Consider the following 20,919-nt stretch of genomic DNA (forward strand, 5'->3'; position numbering starts at 1 on the left):
AGTAACAACTAAACCAGGACGTTAAGTGGTCATATTCATTTGAAACCTTCTGTTTAACCTTTAACCTCCACCTGAACCAACCATTTTCTTCAGTTTGGCTTTACCCAAATCCAAAAGCTTCTTGAAAAATGTGAAAACGCAACAAGAAAGTGACAAAAAAAACAATGAAAGAGCGACAAGAATGTGATGAAGCCAGCGGCCGCGTAGAGTCCCCTGAGGCGGCACGGTGGCACAGCGGTTAGGGCCTCCGCTTCACAGCTAGAAGGTCTCGGGTTCGATTCCCACCTGGACGAGGCCTTTCTTTTTTTCCATGTTCTCCCCGTGTCTGCATGGGTTTCCTCCGGGTGGCCCCAGTGGCATCGCAGGATGGTTACAGGAGGATACGGGAAACACGGCGCAGACACTGGCCGCCGTTATTGCAATGCCTCCGTCTAGCGGTTGCGGCTAAAGCTAGTTTTACATTAGAAAGCATTGCCCTTTACACACGTTTTAAACCACTGTCATTTTCACATTTTTAAACACTTTCTAAAGGTAGATCATCCTCTTGTGATAGAGGATAAAACGCAACAAAAAGCAACAGTTAACCCCTTAACTCCCACCTGAACCGAGCACATTTGGCTTTACCCCAATCCAAAAGCTTCTGGAAAAAAGGTGAGAAAATAGTGACAAAATTGAGACGAAAACAAGGATGGAAACGTGACAAAAAAATGACAAAAATGACAAATAATGATTAAAAAATGACTAAAATGTGACGAAAAAATGACTAAAAAATGTGGCAAAAAATGACAAAAAATGACAAAAATGTGACAAAAAAATGACAAAAAATTATTTAAAAAATGACGAAAACAATGATGGAAACGTGACAAAAAAGTGGCAAAAATGTCACAAGAAATTGTCAAAAAAATGACGAAAATGTGACGAAAAATTGACAAAAAAATGACAAAAATTGATTAAAAAATGACAAAAATGTGACTAAAAAATGACGAAAAAATGACAAAAAATGACAAAAAATTGACAAAAAATGACTAAAAAATGTGACTAAAAAATGATTACAAAATGACTAAAAAGTTACAAAAATGAGTTGAATGCCCCACAAAAAATGATGGACGAAAAAATGTGATGACGTGAGGAAAAAGATCCTCTCGGTTCAGGCGGGAGTTAAGAGGTTAAGTGACAAAGTGATGATGAAAAAAGCGACTGTAACAAAATCAGGAAGAAGCTTTGTTTAGATCCCCTTTGCTTCCAAATGAAGCGTTACAGGCTCTGCAGTCAAGAGGCTCAGCTCAGGCGGGGGTTAAGAGGTTAAGCATTTGTTCACGGTAAAACTGTGGTCAGGTTACTCAGGAGTCTTGCTCGAGGGCGGGGCTTCGAGAGGTCCTCAGGCTCTTCAGGCTCTTCAGGCTCTTCAGGCTCTTCAGGCTCTGGAGTGTGGAGGAGCCTCCTGAAAAGGGCGTGGCCGGTGACACGTTTGCTGCTGTAGCTTTTACTGCCTGGAACACCTGTGGGCTCTCACTTTGTCCTTTCAGCCACACCATGACCTCTTTATTTGGTTGCTTTATGCTTTACCCACACAGGACAGAGACTCTAACCTGGTCCTACAGCCATATAAACCTCCAGTGTGATGCTTTGAAACTTCACACAGGGTTTGTTTTTACTTGTTAAATGTGCCCGGGTCTCGGTTCGCTGCTTGTTTCTGTGGTTTTTAATCGTGTGGATGTTTGTGTCTCATGTGTCCATAAGGAGAGACACTACAGGTGAAGAGGGGACGTTTTTAAATGTAGATATTTCAGTGTGAGACTTTTGCTGTAGTTTACTCACATACTTATGAGGAAAAAATGTATTGGAAGTTTTCAGTCTTTTTATTTGTTCATGTGAAAATATGGATTTTTTTGTCTAAAACACCAAAAATGTCCAATGTTTTTGGCGACGGAATCTGAAGAATGGATTTGTTGTTGTTGTTGTTGTTGTTGTTGTTGACAGATTAGTTACAAAGTCTTTATCTGAGGGAGTTTTGTTTTTCTTGTTTAGTTTTACAATTGATTCTGTGCATAACTTCAAATCATAACAACGCCGCCCAAGAAGTGACTTCCTGTTTCGAACCAGCGCGCCAAAATAAGAGCACTCAGCTCGTCTCGTTGATCAGTTCAGCAGGAACTACAAGAATATCATTAAATACACACATTCTCAGTGTTTTGTTTGTTAATAGTTAAGCAGAGAGAAAGTTGAACAAATGAATAAGATGGTGCTTTTATTTTGGTGAGCTGGGACGAAACAGGAAGTCACTTCTCTTCTTCACCTCTTTGATTTAAAGTTATGCACAGAGTCAGAGTGAACAAATCTGTAAAAATGTAGATTTCCCCCTGTTTTTTGACATTCAAAGCTAAATGAGTCAGGTTGGGAAGTAGATATGGAAAAATCCTTCAGAAAGAAAACCTTCAGAACATCGTTCAGTCAAAGGCTGGAAAGTTTGAATCCTCTCGGTGCTGCTTATGTGGAGATTAGGGTTATTAGATTATTTTGGTAATTGAATAATCTACTGATTATTTTTATGATTAATCGTTTAATCGCTTGCCTGTGAAAGGTGCCTGGAAATAGTATTTTTTCCAAAAAAAAATTATCACATAAAGCTAAAGTGGTTCTGCTTGAGGACATGTTAATGTGGTAAACTTAAAGTGAACATTTGTAGGAGGATCTTTGTGCTGATTCAGCTTCTGATTGGACGAGACACCAACAGATATTTATGAAATGTACAATGTTCAAAACACCACAGACGCGAACTTTAAAAACAAAGTAGATTTTCATTAAAAAAAACACAATGTTCATGTCATTGTTGCTTTATTTGAATCTGTGTTCACGAGAAAACGATTAATCGATTACTAAAATAATGTCGACTATTTCAATCATCGATTAGTTGAAGTTGATTCAGCCCAAGTGGAGAAACAGTCGCACCAATGGGAGAGAAATGTATTTTGAAATGTTTGGAGAAAGATTGAATTAGTAACAATTTCACATGTTATAGAAGAAGAAGAATCACGTTATATATAATATTTTTGTTTTGTTTGTTTCCAGGTGAGAGTTTAAAGGAACAGGCCCGTTATGACACTGAGATGTTCTCACCTGAGCTTAGACGAGTTCATCTGTACCTGTCTGGTCTTTGTGGAAGAGCGCGGTCGCTTCCAACTTCACCCCCGTTTGGAGCCAGAGGAACACACAGGGAGAGGCCAAATGCTAATCACATCTTTGGTCTTTTTGTGTGACTGAGAGCACGCACAAAGACCAGACAGGTGCACATCAACTCGTCTAATCTCAGGCAAGAACATGTCTCAGTGTGAAGAACAGTGAAGGCTAAGACCTGCTGAAGTGATCGTAACTTTGTCACATTTTCATACCTTTTTTTCGTTGCTGTTTTGCGAAAAAATGACAAAAATGACAAATAATGATTAAAAAATGACGAAAATGTGACTAAAAAAGGACAAAAAAATGACAAAAATTGATTAAAAAATGACGAAAATGTGACGAAAAAATGACAAAAAATTGACAAAAAATTGACAAAAATGTGACAAAAAATGACAAAAAAATGTGACAAAAAATGACAAAAATGTGACTAAAAATGACAAATAATGATTAAAAAATGACAAAAATGTGACAAAAAAATGACGAAAATGTGACAAAAAAAACAAGTTTCTCCTTGTTTTTGTCGCCTTTTTGCTGCGTTTTCATCCTCGATTTCGTCTTTATTTTTTCTTTTGAAGCCTTTAGATTTTGGGTGAAGCTGAACAGGAGAAAAGGTGCTCGGTTCAGGTGAGGGTTAAGACGTAAAGAGAGAAACAGAAAAACAGTTTTGCCCGTGGTGTCTCCCCTTAAAACGCTGCCCCGACCAAACACACTGAATAATAACAGTAATATAATAATAACGAGTTGCACAAACATGGATTAAAGCATCAGCAGAGCCAGTGATTCAAACTGCCATTTCCCGCCTATGAATGTAAATGTAAAGCTGATATTTACCCTGTGTATTAAATATTTTGTAAGAACATTTTCCCATTGGAGTGGTGTTTTTAGTGCATATTAAAGACACATTTTGTTGCATAGTCATTTATTTTTACCTTTACAATTTCAAACCTGAGAGTCTTTGAGCGTCTTTATCCACATTTGTTCAAACATTATGCAGAGTTCAGGCTTTTTGAAATCCTCTCACACACTTTACTGCAGGAGTTTAATTGACTCCTGGTTTCATGTTTATGCAGAAGTATTTCAAAAGCCTGAATAATGCATTTAAAACATTGATATTTATCGGCTGACTGTGAACAATGACCGTCTTAAATGAGATAAATGACTTAAAGTTGATGGAATGATGAGAATTTGCCTTATTTTGGAGGAGATTTGGACTGAATGCACAGCCTGACTCGCCAAAATAAAAGTCACAGGCTTTAATAGTTTGTTGAAACGCCTTTAGCTTTGATTACAGCAGCAAATCAAAGCTCAGAAGAAGTCCAAAGCTCCAGAGTGTCGTTCACTTTGAAGAGCTTTGTGTCGATGATGGGCCTGTTTCAAAAACGTAAAAAAAAAAAAAAGACATAAAAACGATCTACCAGCCGATGATGTCAGAGATCTTTACCTCTCCTTTTGTTCTTCTGTCATCAGTTTATCACATTTTTAAACCGGACACATTCTTGAGGTTTTCAGTTTCTCCGTCCTCAATGTTTAGTCTTTAATGTCTGTTCTTAGTTTGTGAAATTTGTTGCACTTTGGTCAATTTGTTGTTTTTAAAGAGCATTATTGTGAAGAAGCCGGCCACGAGGGGTTGAAATGGGCAGACTTAACAAAGTTAGAATTCTCACCAGACATTTATTGTTCATGCAAACAGAACTTCTGACACACAGATACAAAATGGCGCCCACGACTACAGCAGTCAGCTTTTATACCTCCCCTAATGGGAAAGGACCTCCCACCGGTTAGCACCATTCCTAGTTTCTCCCCTTCCACATGGTTCAGCCTGAGGTTTTTAAAATGGCCGACAAAGACCACGCCCCTTCCTTTCTCACCAGGTGGTACAGGTAAATGTTTGAGTAAATGAATAAACAAAGTTGTAAATGGATAATTATTAACTTAAACATGAATCTGAGGTTATTGTCGGCTGGTGGATATTGCAAACGAAACAAACGAAGCAAAATAACAAACACACACAACGGGACAAACCCACTTTGTCACAATTTTAAAGAAAGTTTCCACCGCCCATTACGTCATTTAAAATCAGCAAAATGAACATGAAAAATAAAGAAAAAGATGTATGATCTGAAAATCCTGTTTAGAATATTCCAAAAGTAATGAGTTACAAAAATACATTACTTTTTTTTAAGTGACTAAGGAATAGAACACATTAGGGCTGTGCAATTAATCGAAATTCGATTACGATTTCGATTACAACAGTAAACGATTACAAAATTAGCATAATCGCAAAAAAACGGTTAGAATTTTTATTTATTTTTTTCAAAAAAAAAATTTCAATTTTTTTTTTTCACATTTTTAATTTTTTGATTTTTGTCACTTTTTTGATGGATTTTTGTCTTTTTTTTGCTGGATTTTTGTCACTTTTTTGATGGATTTTTGTCACTTTTCTGCTGGATTTTTGTCCTTTTTCTGCTGGATTTTTGTCACTTTTTTGCTGGATTTTTGTCACTTTTTTGATGGATTTTTGTCACTTTTTTGATGGATTTTTGTCACTTTTCTGCTGGATTTTTGTCACTTTTTTGCTGGATTTTTGTCCTTTTTCTGCTGGATTTTTGTCACTTTTCTGCTGGATTTTTGTCACTTTTCTGCTGGATTTTTGTCCTTTTTCTGCTGGATTTTTGTCACTTTTTTGCTGGATTTTTGTCACTTTTTTGCTGGATTTTTGTCACTTTTTCTGCTGGATTTTTGTCACTTTTTTGCTGGATTTTTGTCACTTTTTTTGATGGATTTTTGTCACTTTTCTGCTGGATTTTTGTCACTTTTCTGCTGGATTTTTGTCACTTTTCTGCTGGATTTTTGTCCTTTTTCTGCTGGATTTTTGTCACTTTTTTGCTGGATTTTTGTCACTTTTTTGCTGGATTTTTGTCACTTTTTTTGATGGATTTTTGTCACTTTTCTGCTGGATTTTTGTCACTTTTTTGCTGGATTTTTGTCATTTTTTTGCTGTATTTTTGTCACTTTTTTGCTGGATTTTTGTCACTTTTTTGCTGGATTTTTGTCACTTTTTTGCTGGATTTTTGTCACTTTTTTGCTGGATTTTTTTTCACTTTTTTGATGGATTTTTTTAAAGGCAACAAATAATCGTTTGAATAATCGTGATTTCAATTATGACAAAAATAATCGTGATTATTATTTTTTCAATAATCGAGCAGCCCTAGAACATATTATTGAAACAAAATACGAGAATATATTAGTCATTGCAAGTGCATTTAAAGGTATGAACAAAAATGAAGGATAAGCTGCTGACATAGATTTAATAGAATAAAGATGAGCTGGTCCCGTTCAGAGCTTGATCGACAGTCAAAGCACTGAAAATGCTTCCAAATTTCGGTCTGATAAACAAAAACTAGCCTGGTTGAAAATATTTGACCTCCCCCAGCGTGGTCACATGGGTCACGTGGGTCACATGGGTCACATGGGTCACATGGGTCACGTGGGTCAAAGCGATTTTTAGAAAAAGAAAAAGGAGCCAGAATCAATGCTCCTGAGTGTCGGTTGGAGTCGCCCCCGGCCACCAGGGGGCGGTGTTACAGCCATGTCAGGTCCCGCCATGAGGACCATACAGAAGCGTGTTCCTCGCCCACTGGTGATCTGCAGCTGTGTCGTCAAAACAAAACAAGAGAAAATGGAGATAACAAAGGAAAATGAAATCTTTGACCGCTCTTCTGCTCAGTGGCAATAATATTTGTGTTTGTATTTTGTCAAAAGTAACTCAGAAGTAACTCAAAGTAGTGTAATTCAGTTACATTTTTGAAACAGTAATATAAGCTGTAACTACAATAAAAAACACTGTCCAAACCCTCTCAATTATGAAAGATAAATTCTCATCAAGGCCCTGGATTAGATCCTCTTTGTTTACAAAAAGTTTATACAGTTTATTGTGGTCCAAATTCATTCCTAATGCATTTCTAATATCTTACTCTTTCCAGACTGTAGGGGGCGATAGAGGCGCTCGTTTCCCGTGTGCTGTGTGAGAAGTGGGGCTGTGCAATTAATCGAAATTTGATTACGATTTCGATTACAACAGTAAACGATTACAAAATTAGCATAATCGCAAAAAATCGATTATAATTTTTATTTATTTATTTTTTCAATTTTTTTGTTCAATTTTTTTCATGTTTTTTTTTCTTCTAATTTTTAATTTGGGGATTTTTGTCCTTTTTTTGCTGGATTTTTGTCCTTTTTTTGCTGGATTTTTGTCACTTTTTTGCTGGATTTTTGTCACTTTTTTGCTGGATTTTTGTCACTTTTTTGCTGGATTTTTGTCATTTTTTTGCTGGATTTTTGTCACTTTTTTTGCTGGATTTTTGTCACTTTTTTTGCTGGATTTTTGTCATTTTTCTGCTGGATTTTTGTCATTTTTTTGCTGGATTTTTGTCACTTTTTTGCTGGATTTTTGTCACTTTTTTGCTGGATTTTTGTCACTTTTTTGCTGGATTTTTGTCACTTTTTTGCTGGATTTTTGTCATTTTTTTGCTGGATTTTTGTCATTTTTCTGCTGGATTTTTGTCATTTTTCTGCTGGATTTTTGTCATTTTTCTGCTGGATTTTTGTCACTTTTTTGCTGGATTTTTGTCATTTTTTTTGCTGGATTTTTGTCATTTTTCTGCTGGATTTTTGTCATTTTTCTGCTGGATTTTTGTCATTTTTCTGCTGGATTTTTGTCATTTTTCTGCTGGATTTTTGTCACTTTTTTGCTGGATTTTTGTAATTTTTCTGCTGGATTTTTGTCACTTTTTTGATGGATTTTTCTTCTGTAGGGGGCGATAGAGGCGCTCGTTTCCCGTTTCCTGTGTGATTCAGAGCCATGTGGAGCGCAGGGCGAGCAGCGCGGGGGCCAGCAGACTGTAGGGGGCGATAGAGGCGGCCGAGGCGCCCGAGTTGTTGCAGAGGTTACTGCTGCAGCACCGGTACGTGAAGCCGCTGATGGACGGAAACATCTGCTGCAGACGGGAGTTCTCGCAGTCCGTGTAGCGCAGACACTGACGGATCGTTTTCCCGCCTGAGGAGAGGACACAAGAGCAGAACTTTACTTTACTTTACTTTACAGCACAGTGAATTATCAGGATTTCAAGACGGGGTGTTCTGCTTTAAAGAGGGGGTGTTCTGCTTTAAAGAGGGGGTGTTCTGCTTTAAAGAGGGGGTGTTCTGCTTTAAAGAGGGGGTGTTCTGCTTTAAAGAGGGGGTGTTCTGCTTTAAAGAGGGGGTGTTCTGCTTTAAAGAGGGGGTGTTCTGCTTTAAAGAGGGGGTGTTCTGCTTTAAAGAGGGGGTATTCTGCTTTTGTCAGTCCCATAGCACCAGTCTATATCCCACTACAATGATGACAAACCTCCTGTTGGTCTGTAAATGCAGTAAATTAGAATAACTGCCTTGTATAAAATGTCTCTCTCAAAATGGCTGTAGTGAATGTCTTGAAATAGGCCTCTGTCTCTTTAAGAACCTCTGAGCCTTTAGACACGCCCCCTCCACACGCTGTCTGTGGCATCAGTGGGGAGGGGGTTCTGCTGAGGAGCAGTGGTCGGTTACTCGGCTGGTGACCAAAGCTCGGAGGCGTCTCCAGGAGGTGGGGGCGTTCCTAGGAGGACTCAGGCAAAGCTATCCCTAAAATGGCCGCCATCAGAGTTTGTACAGATTACTCAGAAATACGTGAATGTGCCAAGGCAACACTTCAGCCATGTTTTTAATGAGGGAGTGACAGAATAACATGATGGAAAGCTGGAAAAAGTACATTTTGTAGAATACCCCCCCAGATACGGCAGCGATAACAAACGGGAAAGAGGAAAAAGAAACGACTCTCTCGCCAAAACTACTTCAACAGATACTGAGTTATGGAAGTATCATCTATTATTATCTCCCTAAAGACGCAGAGACACAGAGAAGTGGAAATGCTAATCATAATTCTAACTTTAGCTTCATGCTACATGCTAACTGCGACATAGTTTTCTAAAAAGTAAAGATACATGGGGAGGAGCAAAGTGGTTCAACAGCCCATGAATACAAAAATAATGGAGAATGCTACCATGATGCTACATGTTAGCATCGTGCTAATAGTAACACTAGCCCTAGGTACGACTACGGCTGAACAATCTGCTCTATATGGACCCGATTTAGACATGATTCTATTTATATGTGATAAATAAGTTTATATTTCGCCAAAATGGTTAAAAAGAGCTTCTATGAAAAAGCTCAAAGTCGCTGTAATGAGTAAAAACCAAGATCAGTTCATGGTAAATCCGATTCACAGGTTTATGGACGCTGCTGAATTCTCCTGCAGAAGCACCGGTACAGTTTATAATATTCTGTTTTATTGCATGTTTTGTTTGTGTTGTGGGTCTTTTTGGACAGAGAGCCTGACAAATAATGATGATGATCCTGGTAATAGTATCACTGTTTTTGTTCGTTTTGTCAGACACTAAGGTTAGAGATGTTAAAGATCTTTTACCTTTACATGTTTCAGCGCCATCTGCAGGCCGTCATCAGAAGTATCACCGGCGTGCGGCGACGTGTCACTTATCAGCTGTTCTTACTTCCGAGGCGTGACCAGTCTGACGGTCCCAACAGGTCCCACAGACTGGCCACGCCCCCTGACGGTCCCAGCAGGTCCGACAGACTGGCCACGCCCCCTGACGGTCCCAGCAGGTCCCACAGACTGGCCACGCCCCCTGACGGTTCCAGCAGGTCCCACAGACTGGCCACGCCCCCTGACGGTCCCAGCAGGTCCCACAGACTGGCCACGCCCCCTGACGGTTCCAGCAGGTCCCACAGACTGGCCACGCCCCCTGCCGCTCGGTGGATTCAGGGTGACAGGGGGCGTGGTCATTGGAGGAGGGTGTTCCAGGTGTGAGACAGGAGAAACGCTCCTTCGTCACGGTTGATGGTGTCCGTGTTTCCTGATTTCTATGGCTTCTTTTATCCAGCGTTTGAATTGATTGGTTTCCGATCCAATGACCCGAGCCTTGTCCCGGTCCATGATGTGGTTAGGGTGGCTCGATTATTGAAAAAATAATAATCACGATTATTTTTGTCATAATTTAAATCACGATTATTCAAACGATTATTTGTTGCCTTTAAAAAAATCCATCAAAAAAGTGACAAAAATCCATAAAAAAAGACAAAAATCCATAAAAAAAGTGACAAAAATCCATTAAAAAAAGACAAAAATCCAGCAAAAAAGTGACAAAAATCCAAAAAATTGGAAAAAAATTGGAAAAAAAAATTGAAAAAAAAAATTGAAAAAAATAAAAAAATAAAAATTAGAATAGATTTTTTGCGATTATGCTAATTTTGTAATCGTTTACTGTTGTTATCGAAATCGTAATCGAATTTCGATTAATTGCACAGCCCTAGATGTGGTTGTTTCTTTTGGTCCGAAACAGCCGATTTTAAATTCTCCTGTTCTGCCTTTTCTTTTTCTGTCCGTGTGAGTCGTCCCCTTGTTTCTTTTTCGCATTCTGTTTGATGTTCCTTTTTTCTTATGTGGAAAGGTCGTCCTGTTTCTCCCATGTATGATTTGTTGCATGATTTGCCTGGTATCTCGTAAATTGCGTTGCATTTTTCCCCCTGTGTTATTTTAACAACCACATCATGGACCGGGACGAGGCTCGGGTCATTGGATCGGAAACCGATAAATTCAAACGCTGGATAAAAGAAGCCATAGAAATCAGGAAACGGAGCACGGGCACCATCAACCGGGACGAAGGAGCGTTTCTCCTGTCCCACACCTGGGACACCCTCCTCCAATGACCACGCCCCCTGTCGCCCTGAATCCACCGGGCGGCAGGGGGCGTGGCCAGTCTGTCGGACCTGTTGGGACCGTCAGGGGGCGTGGCCAGTCTGTCGGACCTGTTGGGACCTGTTGGACTGGTCACGCCTCGGAAGTAAGAACAGCTGATAAGTGACACGTCGCCGCACGCCGGTGATACTTCTGATGACGGCCTGCAGATGGCGCTGAAACATGTAAAGGTAAAAGATCTTTAACATCTCTAACCTTAGTGTCTGACAAAACAAACCTGAAAAGTGATGCTACAACACAAGTAGACACAACGAACGTTACGAAGATTCTGGTGATGCTAACGGCTATAGGAAAAATACATTGAGGAGGCAAACGAAAAAAACACATTTCACAAGACTCCACTTCCTCTAAGCCTCCTGTTTCCCGTCCCCTCTCTCTCCTGAATATTCCTTCATAATACTCTGTAAGTGAAGTACTGGACCTCTCTTCATAATACTGTGTAAGTGAAGTACTGGACCTCTCTTCATAATACTGTGTAAGTGATAGGGCTGTGCAATTAATCGAAATTCGATTACGATTTCGATTACAACAGTAAACGATTACAAAATTAGCATAATCGCAAAAAATCGATTATAATTTTTATTTATTTATTTTTTTCCCAATTTTTTTTTTCAATTTTTTTTTGTAATTTTTTTAATGTTTTATTTTTCTAATTTTTAATTTTTGGATTTTTGTCACTTTTTTGCTGGATTTTAGTCACTTTTTTAATGGATTTTTGTCACTTTTTTAATGGATTTTTGTCACTTTTTTGATGGATTTTTGTCACTTTTTTGATGGATTTTTGTCACTTTTTTAATGGATTTTTGTCACTTTTTTGATGGATTTTTGTCACTTTTTTAATGGATTTTTGTCACTTTTTTAATGGATTTTTGTCACTTTTTTAATGGATTTTTGTCACTTTTTTAATGGATTTTTGTCACTTTTTTAATGGATTTTTGTCACTTTTTTAATGGATTTTTGTCACTTTTTTGATGGATTTTTGTCACTTTTTTGATGGATTTTTGTCACTTTTTTAATGGATTTTTGTCACTTTTTTGATGGATTTTTGTCACTTTTTTGATGGATTTTTGTCACTTTTTTAATGGATTTTTGTCACTTTTTTAATGGATTTTTGTCATTTTTTTGCTGGATTTTTTCACTTTTTTAATGGATTTTTGTCACTTTTTTAATGGATTTTTGTCACTTTTTTGCTGGATTTTCGTCATTTTTTTATGGATTCTTGTCATTTTTTTGATGGATTTTTGTCATTTTTTTGATGGATTTTTGTCTTTTTTTTGATGGATTTTTGTCATTTTTTTGATGGATTTTTTTAAAGGCAACAAATAATCGTTTGAATAATCGTGATTTCAATTATGACAAAAATAATCGTGATTATTATTTTTTCAATAATCGAGCAGCCCTAGTAAGTGAAGTACTGGACCTCTCTTCATAATACTGTGTAAGTGAAGTACTGGACCTCTCTCTCCTGAATATTCCATTGTAATACTGTGTAAGTGAAGTACTGGACCTCTCTCGCTGATGGAGATGCAGGAGTCTTCGTAGGTGCACTCCTGGACGTTGTGACAGCGGCCGGTGTAGTCGGAGCATTTGTAACAGCGCAGACTCAGCCCTGAGGGAAACCAGAACCAGGAAGGTCAGTGTTTGCTTTGGTTTAGTTTCACTCTCAGCCCAATGCGAGGAAACCTTCAACTTCGCGATCACACTCTCCCATCATCACTGCAAGATCTGGTGTTGATGGTGGTGGAAAATGAACTCTGGATCTTTGGACGTTAAGCACATTGAAACGAGGCCACAGCTGTATCAGTTATTTTCTATTTCAACGTTTTTCTGTTTAAAACATGTTTCAATGTGTTCCTTCATGGTGACCTCAGTGTCAGAGCCACTGGATCACAATGAAACAGGGCTTTAACTTTGGAAACCTTTGGAAAATATATTTACCAGAAGTTTAGTCCAGTTTATCCCTGAGTTAGTTCAGTTTAGTCCAGTTTATCCCTGATTGAGTTCAGTTTAGTCCAGTTTATCCCTGAGTTAGTTCAGTTTAGTCCAGTTTATCCCTGAGTTAGTTCAGTTTAGTCCAGTTTATCCCTGAGTTTGTTCAGTTTAGTCCAGTTTATCCCTGATTGAGTCCAGTTTAGTCCAGTTTATCCCTGAGTTAGTTCAGTTTAGTCCAGTTTATCCCTGATTGAGTTCAGTTTAGTCCAGTTTATCCCTGATTGAGTTCAGTTTAGTCCAGTTTATCCCTGAGTTAGTTCAGTTTAGTCCAGTTTATCCCTGATTTAGTTCAGTTTAGTCCAGTTTATCCCTGATTGAGTTCAGTTTAGTCCAGTTTATCCCTGAGTTTGTTCAGTTTAGTCCAGTTTATCCCTGAGTTTGTTCAGTTTAGTCCAGTTTATCCCTGAGTTTGTTCAGTTTAGTCCAGTTTATCCCTGAGTTTGTTCAGTTTAGTCCAGTTTATCCCTGAGTTAGTTCAGTTTAGTCCAGTTTATCCCTGAGTTAGTTCAGTTTAGTCCAGTTTATCCCTGATTGAGTTCAGTTTAGTCCAGTTTATCCCTGATTGAGTTCAGTTTAGTCCAGTTTATCCCTGAGTTTGTTCAGTTTAGTCCAGTTTATCCCTGATTGAGTCCAGTTTAGTCCAGTTTATCCCTGAGTTAGTTCAGTTTAGTCCAGTTTATCCCTGAGTTAGTTCAGTTTAGTCCAGTTTATCCCTGAGTTAGTTCAGTTTAGTCCAGTTTATCCCTGAGTTAGTTCAGTTTAGTCCAGTTTATCCCTGAGTTAGTTCAGTTTAGTCCAGTTTATCCCTGAGTTAGTTCAGTTTAGTCCAGTTTATCCCTGAGTTAGTTCAGTTTAGTCCAGTTTATCCCTGATTGAGTTCAGTTTAGTCCAGTTTATCCCTGAGTTAGTTCAGTTTAGTCCAGTTTATCCCTGAGTTAGTTCAGTTTAGTCCAGTTTATCCCTGAGTTTGTTCAGTTTAGTCCAGTTTATCCCTGATTGAGTCCAGTTTAGTCCAGTTTATCCCTGAGTTAGTTCAGTTTAGTCCAGTTTATCCCTGATTGAGTTCAGTTTAGTCCAGTTTATCCCTGATTGAGTTCAGTTTAGTCCAGTTTATCCCTGAGTTAGTTCAGTTTAGTCCAGTTTATCCCTGATTTAGTTCAGTTTAGTCCAGTTTATCCCTGATTGAGTTCAGTTTAGTCCAGTTTATCCCTGAGTTTGTTCAGTTTAGTCCAGTTTATCCCTGAGTTTGTTCAGTTTAGTCCAGTTTATCCCTGAGTTTGTTCAGTTTAGTCCAGTTTATCCCTGAGTTTGTTCAGTTTAGTCCAGTTTATCCCTGAGTTAGTTCAGTTTAGTCCAGTTTATCCCTGATTGAGTTCAGTTTAGTCCAGTTTATCCCTGATTGAGTTCAGTTTAGTCCAGTTTATCCCTGAGTTTGTTCAGTTTAGTCCAGTTTATCCCTGATTTAGTTCAGTTTAGTCCAGTTTATCCCTGAGTTTGTTCAGTTTAGTCCAGTTTATCCCTGAGTTTGTTCAGTTTAGTCCAGTTTATCCCTGATTGAGTCCAGTTTAGTCCAGTTTATCCCTGAGTTAGTTCAGTTTAGTCCAGTTTATCCCTGATTGAGTTCAGTTTAGTCCAGTTTATCCCTGATTGAGTTCAGTTTAGTCCAGTTTATCCCTGAGTTAGTTCAGTTTAGTCCAGTTTATCCCTGATTGAGTTCAGTTTAGTCCAGTTTATCCCTGAGTTAGTTCAGTTTAGTCCAGTTTATCCCTGAGTTAGTTCAGTTTAGTCCAGTTTATCCCTGATTGAGTTCAGTTTAGTCCAGTTTATCCCTGATTGAGTTCAGTTTAGTCCAGTTTATCCCTGAGTTTGTTCAGTTTAGTCCAGTTTATCCCTGATTGAGTCCAGTTTAGTCCAGTTTATCCCTGAGTTAGTTCAGTTTAGTCCAGTTTATCCCTGAGTTAGTTCAGTTTAGTCCAGTTTATCCCTGAGTTAGTTCAGTTTAGTCCAGTTTATCCCTGATTTAGTTCAGTTTAGTCCAGTTTATCCCTGATTGAGTTCAGTTTAGTCCAGTTTATCCCTGATTTAGTTCAGTTTAGTCCAGTTTATCCCTGATTTAGTTCAGTTTAGTCCAGTTTATCCCTGATTTAGTTCAGTTTAGTCCAGTTTATCCCTGAGTTAGTTCAGTTTAGTCCAGTTTATCCCTGAGTTTGTTCAGTTTAGTCCAGTTTATCCCTGAGTTAGTTCAGTTTAGTCCAGTTTATCCCTGAGTTAGTTCAGTTTAGTCCAGTTTATCCCTGAGTTAGTTCAGTTTAGTCCAGTTTATCCCTGAGTTAGTTCAGTTTAGTCCAGTTTATCCCTGAGTTAGTTCAGTTTAGTCCAGTTTATCCCTGAGTTTGTTCAGTTTAGTCCAGTTTATCCCTGAGTTAGTTCAGTTTAGTCCAGTTTATCCCTGATTTAGTTCAGTTTAGTCCAGTTTATCCCTGAGTTAGTTCAGTTTAGTCCAGTTTATCCCTGAGTTTGTTCAGTTTAGTCCAGTTTATCCCTGAGTTAGTTCAGTTTAGTCCAGTTTATCCCTGATTGAGTTCAGTTTAGTCCAGTTTATCCCTGAGTTTCTTCAGTTTAGTCCAGTTTATCCCTGAGTTAGTTCAGTTTAGTCCAGTTTATCCCTGATTTAGTTCAGTTTAGTCCAGTTTATCCCTGATTTAGTTCAGTTTAGTCCAGTTTATCCCTGAGTTAGTTCAGTTTAGTCCAGTTTATCCCTGAGTTAGTTCAGTTTAGTCCAGTTTATCCCTGATTGAGTTCAGTTTAGTCCAGTTTATCCCTGAGTTAGTTCAGTTTAGTCCAGTTTATCCTTGAGTTAGTTCAGTTTAGTCCAGTTTATCCCTGATTTAGTTCAGTTTAGTCCAGTTTATCCTTGAGTTAGTTCAGTTTAGTCCAGTTTATCCCTGAGTTAGTTCAGTTTAGTCCAGTTTATCCTTGAGTTTGTTCAGTTTAGTCCAGTTTATCCTTGAGTTAGTTCAGTTTAGTCCAGTTTATCCCTGATTGAGTTCAGTTTAGTCCAGTTTATCCCTGAGTTAGTTCAGTTTAGTCCAGTTTATCCCTGAGTTAGTTCAGTTTAGTCCAGTTTATCCCTGATTGAGTTCAGTTTAGTCCAGTTTATCCTTGAGTTAGTTCAGTTTAGTCCAGTTTATCCCTGATTTAGTTCAGTTTAGTCCAGTTTATCCTTGAGTTAGTTCAGTTTAGTCCAGTTTATCCCTGAGTTAGTTCAGTTTAGTCCAGTTTATCCTTGAGTTTGTTCAGTTTAGTCCAGTTTATCCTTGAGTTAGTTCAGTTTAGTTCAGTTTATCCCTGAGTTAGTTCAGTTTAGTCCAGTTTATCCCTGAGTTAGTTCAGTTTAGTCCAGTTTATCCCTGAGTTAGTTCAGTTTAGTCCAGTTTATCCCTGATTGAGTTCAGTTTAGTCCAGTTTATCCCTGAGTTAGTTCAGTTTAGTCCAGTTTATCCCTGAGTTAGTTCAGTTTAGTCCAGTTTATCCCTGAGTTAGTTCAGTTTAGTCCAGTTTATCCCTGAGTTTGTTCAGTTTAGTCCAGTTTATCCCTGATTGAGTTCAGTTTAGTCCAGTTTATCCCTGAGTTTGTTCAGTTTAGTCCAGTTTATCCCTGAGTTAGTTCAGTTTAATCCAGTTCAGTCCAGTTTGGCCCTGATTTGGTCCAGTTTATTCCTGATTTAGTCCGGTTTAATCCCGTTTATCCCCAGTTTAGTCCAGTTTGGTCCTGGTTTAGTCCCGGTTGAGTCCCCCTGTCCTGGCTGACCTGTCTGGACGGTCCCCAGCAGCAGCAGCAGCAGTAAAAACGTCGGTCCACTCCTCTGGTTCATGTTGGTCCTGGTTTAGTCCTGGTTTAGTCCTGGTTTAGTCCTGGTTGAGTCCTGGTTTAGTCTGGTTCAGTCCCGGTTAGTCCCGGGTCAGTCCTGGCTCACCTGTCTGGACGGTCCCCAGCAGCAGCAGCAGCAGCAGCAGTAAAAGTCTTGGTCCTCTCCTCTGGTTCATGTTGGTCCTGGTTTAGTCCTGGTGTAGTCCTGGTTTAGTCCTGGTTTAGTCCTGGTTTAGTCCAGTTTAGTCCCGGGTCAGTCCTGGCTCACCTGTCTGGACGGTCCCCAGCAGCAGCAGCAGCAGCAGCAGTAAAAGTCTTGGTCCACTCCTCTGGTTCATGTTGGTCCTGGTTTAGTCCTGGTTTAGTCCTGGTTTAGTCCGGGTCAGTCCTGGTTTAGTCCTGGTTCAGTCCGGTTAGTCCCGGTTAGTCCCGGGTCAGTCCGGGCTCACCTGTCTGGACGGTCCCCAGCAGCAGCAGCAGCAGTAAAAGTCTTGGTCCTCTCCTCTGGTTCATGTTGGTCCTTCAGAGGTCTAAGCCCGGTCTGAGTCCAGTCCGGACCCTCAGAGCCGGTCTTTGTCCCGGGACCACAAAGACCCACTGTCCAGACCCCTCCCCCTGAGCCCCCCCCCCCCTGAGCCCCCCCCTGAGCCCCCCCCCCCCCCCCCTGTCCTCAGAGTTCTGTATAAAAACAACTATGTTCACAGTGTTTCACAAACTTATGAAGAACGGCCACAGAAACACTCTTTATTTCCATTTTAAAGCAGTTTTCCTGAATTAAATCTCATATACAGGAAACACATACAGGAAACATATACAGGAAACATATACAGGAAACATATACAGGAAACATATACAGGAAACATATACAGGAAACATATACAGGAAACATATACAGGAAACATATACAGGAAACATATACAGGAAACATATACAGGAAACATATACAGGAAACATATACAGGAAACACATACAGGGCTGTCATTTAATAATAACAATATGTCCAAGAACAATCATCAAAAATGTGCTAGATTATAAACTTCTGGATTTATAGGCTGCTAGATTTAGCAAGACTTGAATATCTGAAAAGAAAAAATGTCAGGGGCTCCACAAAGGAAGTGGAGTGTTCATCTTCATCTTCTAGATCAGGGATCGGCAACGTCAGGCCCGGGGGCCAAATCTGGCCCTCCAGCACAGAACCTCTGGCCCTCAAGATGATTATGAGAAATATTATTATGCAAATAAGAGATAAAATACATGATAAAGTACTCTTAAAACCCTTAAAAAACCCGCAAGCATACTTACTATAAGGAACTTTTAAATTTTTAAATTTTCCATCTGAAAATGCATGGAAATCACACGGGAGTCTGTTAAAATTAATGTTATTGGGTTTTTTTGATCTCTCAAAAACATATATACTTATTCCATAAAAACTTAAAAACACAATATTTTGTACGATATATGGAGCGTTTCATTTGGGTCGTGGCTTGTCATCCTGGGTTCATAGTGGGTCCCGAAGCCGTACCACAGATGTAAAACACTAGCATTTGCAGAAAAAAAAAATACTTTTGGCGACTATGGGGAGGTTCGGCCCTTGATGTTTTGGCAAAAATGAAAATCGGCCACGACGCAAATTTGCCGACCCCTGTTCTAGATTTTAGTTTATTAAGTTAATTTATACTGTATTAATCTCTGTAGAGAAATGAGTTCTCTGCATTTGACCCGTCCTCAGTGTCGCTCCTGTAGGAGCCGTGAGCTCCAGCAGGGCCGGCGCTCGGGGACCCGTCTCCATGATGTGGAGCCAGGCTGGAGGTCAGAAACACCTGGCTGGAGGATTCACCTATTGTACATGTTTTTATAACCTACCACTATAGGCAGACACGGGGAGAACATGAAACTCCACACAGAAAGGCCCCGTCCAGGTGGGAATGGAACCCGGGACCTTGGGGCTGTGAGGCACGAGCACTAACCGCTGAGCCACCGTTGGGATGTAGCTTTGCTGCAGGAGAAGCAGGATGTGGATCTGATAAAGGTCTTTGAGTTACAGCTTCACAAAGATGGTCCTCGTGAGTCACTAACGAGGCCCTCGTTAGACAGAAGCCGTCAGTTTGAGCCTCACACTTCTCTGTAGAGCCCCCAACATTTTGGGGGAAAAAATCTCAAATTTAAATATTGCCATTTTTAGCAGCCTATAAATCCATAAGTTTACAAGCACATTTTGATGATTTGATGATTTCTCCTGGACATGTTGTTATTAGACACGGCACAGACTGAATTATGGCCTAAACATGTTTCCACGACTGAGCTGGAGCTTTTTAAAGGCGCACACATACACAACGCACCAGGAGGTCACAACGCCCTGTTTGGTAACTGCTTTAAAAAAAACACACACAAAAAACTTGTGGAGGAACTCAAGAAAAACATGTAAAAACTCTGCCCCTGGGACGGCACTGCTAAAAAACAATCACTGGTTTTGGAGAAATCCACGGGGACGGAGGCTTCAAACCTGCTCCTGGTAAAGTCGGACATCTGGTCACCCTTTGCCTAAAATGCTAACGAATGCTAAACAGCTGCTAGGCTCACAGGTCCAACACGATGCTGGATTGAAACTGTCAGTGAGTGGAAGTGCAGCCGGCCTGAAGGGGATTTGGGTTAATTATGTGATTTCAAACCTTTAAGGGCAGACATGGATCAGTTTGAGCTTTACCCAAATCTAAAAGCTTAAAAGAAAAGCATCCGAAAACAAAAATGTGCTGGAAAAGCAACAAAAAAGTGACAAAAACACAACAAAATGTGACGACAAACCTATGAATAAACAACAATAACGTGAAAAAAACCCCAAAAAACAAGAGGCGAAAACACAACGAAAAAGCCACAAAAAAGTCATGAAAAAGCAACAAAAACATGACAAAAATGCAGCGACAACGTGACAAAAAGTTACCGTCACTTTTCTAGATTTTAACTTTCAAATGAGGCGTCACAGTGTCGCTCTCCAGTCGAGAAGCCTTTAGATTTGGGTAAAGCCGAACTGGAGAAAATGCTCTGGGTGAAGGCGGGAGTTAAGAGGTTAAAAGGAAAGCATCCAAAAACAAAAATGCGCTGGAAAAGCAACAAAAAAGTGACAAAAACACAACAAAATGTGACGAAAACGTGACGACAAAGCGATGAAAAAAGCGGTGAAAAAATAACATGAAAAAAACCCTGAAAAACAAGAGACGAAAACACAACGAAAAAGTGACAAAAAAGTGACGAAAATCCATAAAAAAAGACAAAAATCCAGCAAAAAAAAAGACAAAAATCCAGCAAAAAAAAGACAAAAATCCATAAAAAAAAGTGACAAAAATAACATGAAAAAAACCCCTGAAAAACAAGAGATGAAAACACGCCAAAAAGCCACAAAAAAGTGCTACAGTGTTGCTCTCAGTCAAGAAGCTTTTAGATTTGGGTAAAGCCGAACTGGAGAAAATGCTCTGGGTTAAGGCGGGGGGTCAGAGGTTCACATGTGTATCTGTGGAAGTGTCACATTTAGGCTAATTTGGGCCAGACTGAGCAGAGTCCAGGGCTGGTTTTCAGTCCCAGTCCGGCCCTGCTCCACTGCATCAGTTTGAATAAACCCATAATAAACTCAGTAAAAGGAACTCCAGCTTTAACTGTTCCAAATGATCAAAGGAGTGAAGGAACAAGGACCAGAGTGTGACCCACAGACTCACAACGCCCTCACATCTGCCCGAAGCCCACGCTCGGACGTCCTCCAGGGAAACTTCAGAAGAAATCGCTCTGGAGCTGCAAAATCAAAGCAGAGCATCGACCTGAACCTTCTCACAGCCAAATGAATAAAGGATTTCATAAACAAGCCGAGACCTAATCTACAGGGTCTTTTATCAGCTTCACTTGTTCACTTCATGATCTTTATGGACTTTTGAATCTATTTTATTTGATCAGGGACAATGCACAAACAACATTAGTCTAAGAAAGAGGAGATTCCATGTGCCAGGTTACAGCAAAAATGATCAATTCCACCCAAGAACACCCATAC

The 20,919-nt window shown here is 39.6% G+C and overlaps 1 protein-coding gene across 5 annotated transcripts; it reads right to left on the bottom strand.

The window, feature by feature from the left end:
• Positions 1 to 7,995: 7,995 nt before the first annotated feature.
• cd59b (CD59 molecule (CD59 blood group) b) lies at positions 7,996 to 17,448 on the bottom strand. Of its 5 annotated transcripts, none has more exons than XM_079560628.1 (4): positions 17,355 to 17,444; positions 17,155 to 17,170; positions 12,531 to 12,632; positions 7,996 to 8,233 (listed from the first exon to the last, which is right to left on the bottom strand). In XM_079560628.1, exons 1-4 carry the CDS (start codon positions 17,397 to 17,399, stop codon positions 8,031 to 8,033), a joined length of 366 nt encoding a protein of 121 aa, XP_079416754.1. In that variant the 5' UTR covers positions 17,400 to 17,444; the 3' UTR covers positions 7,996 to 8,030. The 5 variants fall into 5 exon arrangements, with proteins under 5 accessions (XP_079416754.1, XP_079416752.1, XP_079416753.1 ...); XM_079560626.1 differs by lacking the exon at positions 17,155 to 17,170 and adding an exon at positions 16,827 to 16,842 and having other exon boundaries at positions 17,355 to 17,440; XM_079560627.1 differs by lacking the exons at positions 17,155 to 17,170; positions 17,355 to 17,444 and adding exons at positions 16,827 to 16,842; positions 17,180 to 17,227.
• Between the last annotated feature and the right edge of the window lie 3,471 nt (positions 17,449 to 20,919).

This window comes from Gobius niger (assembly GCF_951799975.1).
Source record: "Gobius niger genome assembly, chromosome: 7".
Lineage (NCBI taxonomy): Eukaryota > Metazoa > Chordata > Actinopteri > Gobiiformes > Gobiidae > Gobius > Gobius niger.

Coding starts and splice junctions, on each gene's coding strand:
- cd59b (XM_079560625.1), bottom strand. CDS start 17,399: ATGAACCAGAGGAGAGGACCAAGACTTTTACTGCTGCTGCTGCTGCTG. Junction 12,633..17,335: donor GCTGGGGACCGTCCAGACAG/GTGAGCCCGGAC, acceptor GGTTTCCCTCAG/GGCTGAGTCTGCGCTGTTAC. Junction 8,234..12,530: donor CATCTCCATCAGCGAGAGAG/GTCCAGTACTTC, acceptor TCCTCTCCTCAG/GCGGGAAAACGATCCGTCAG.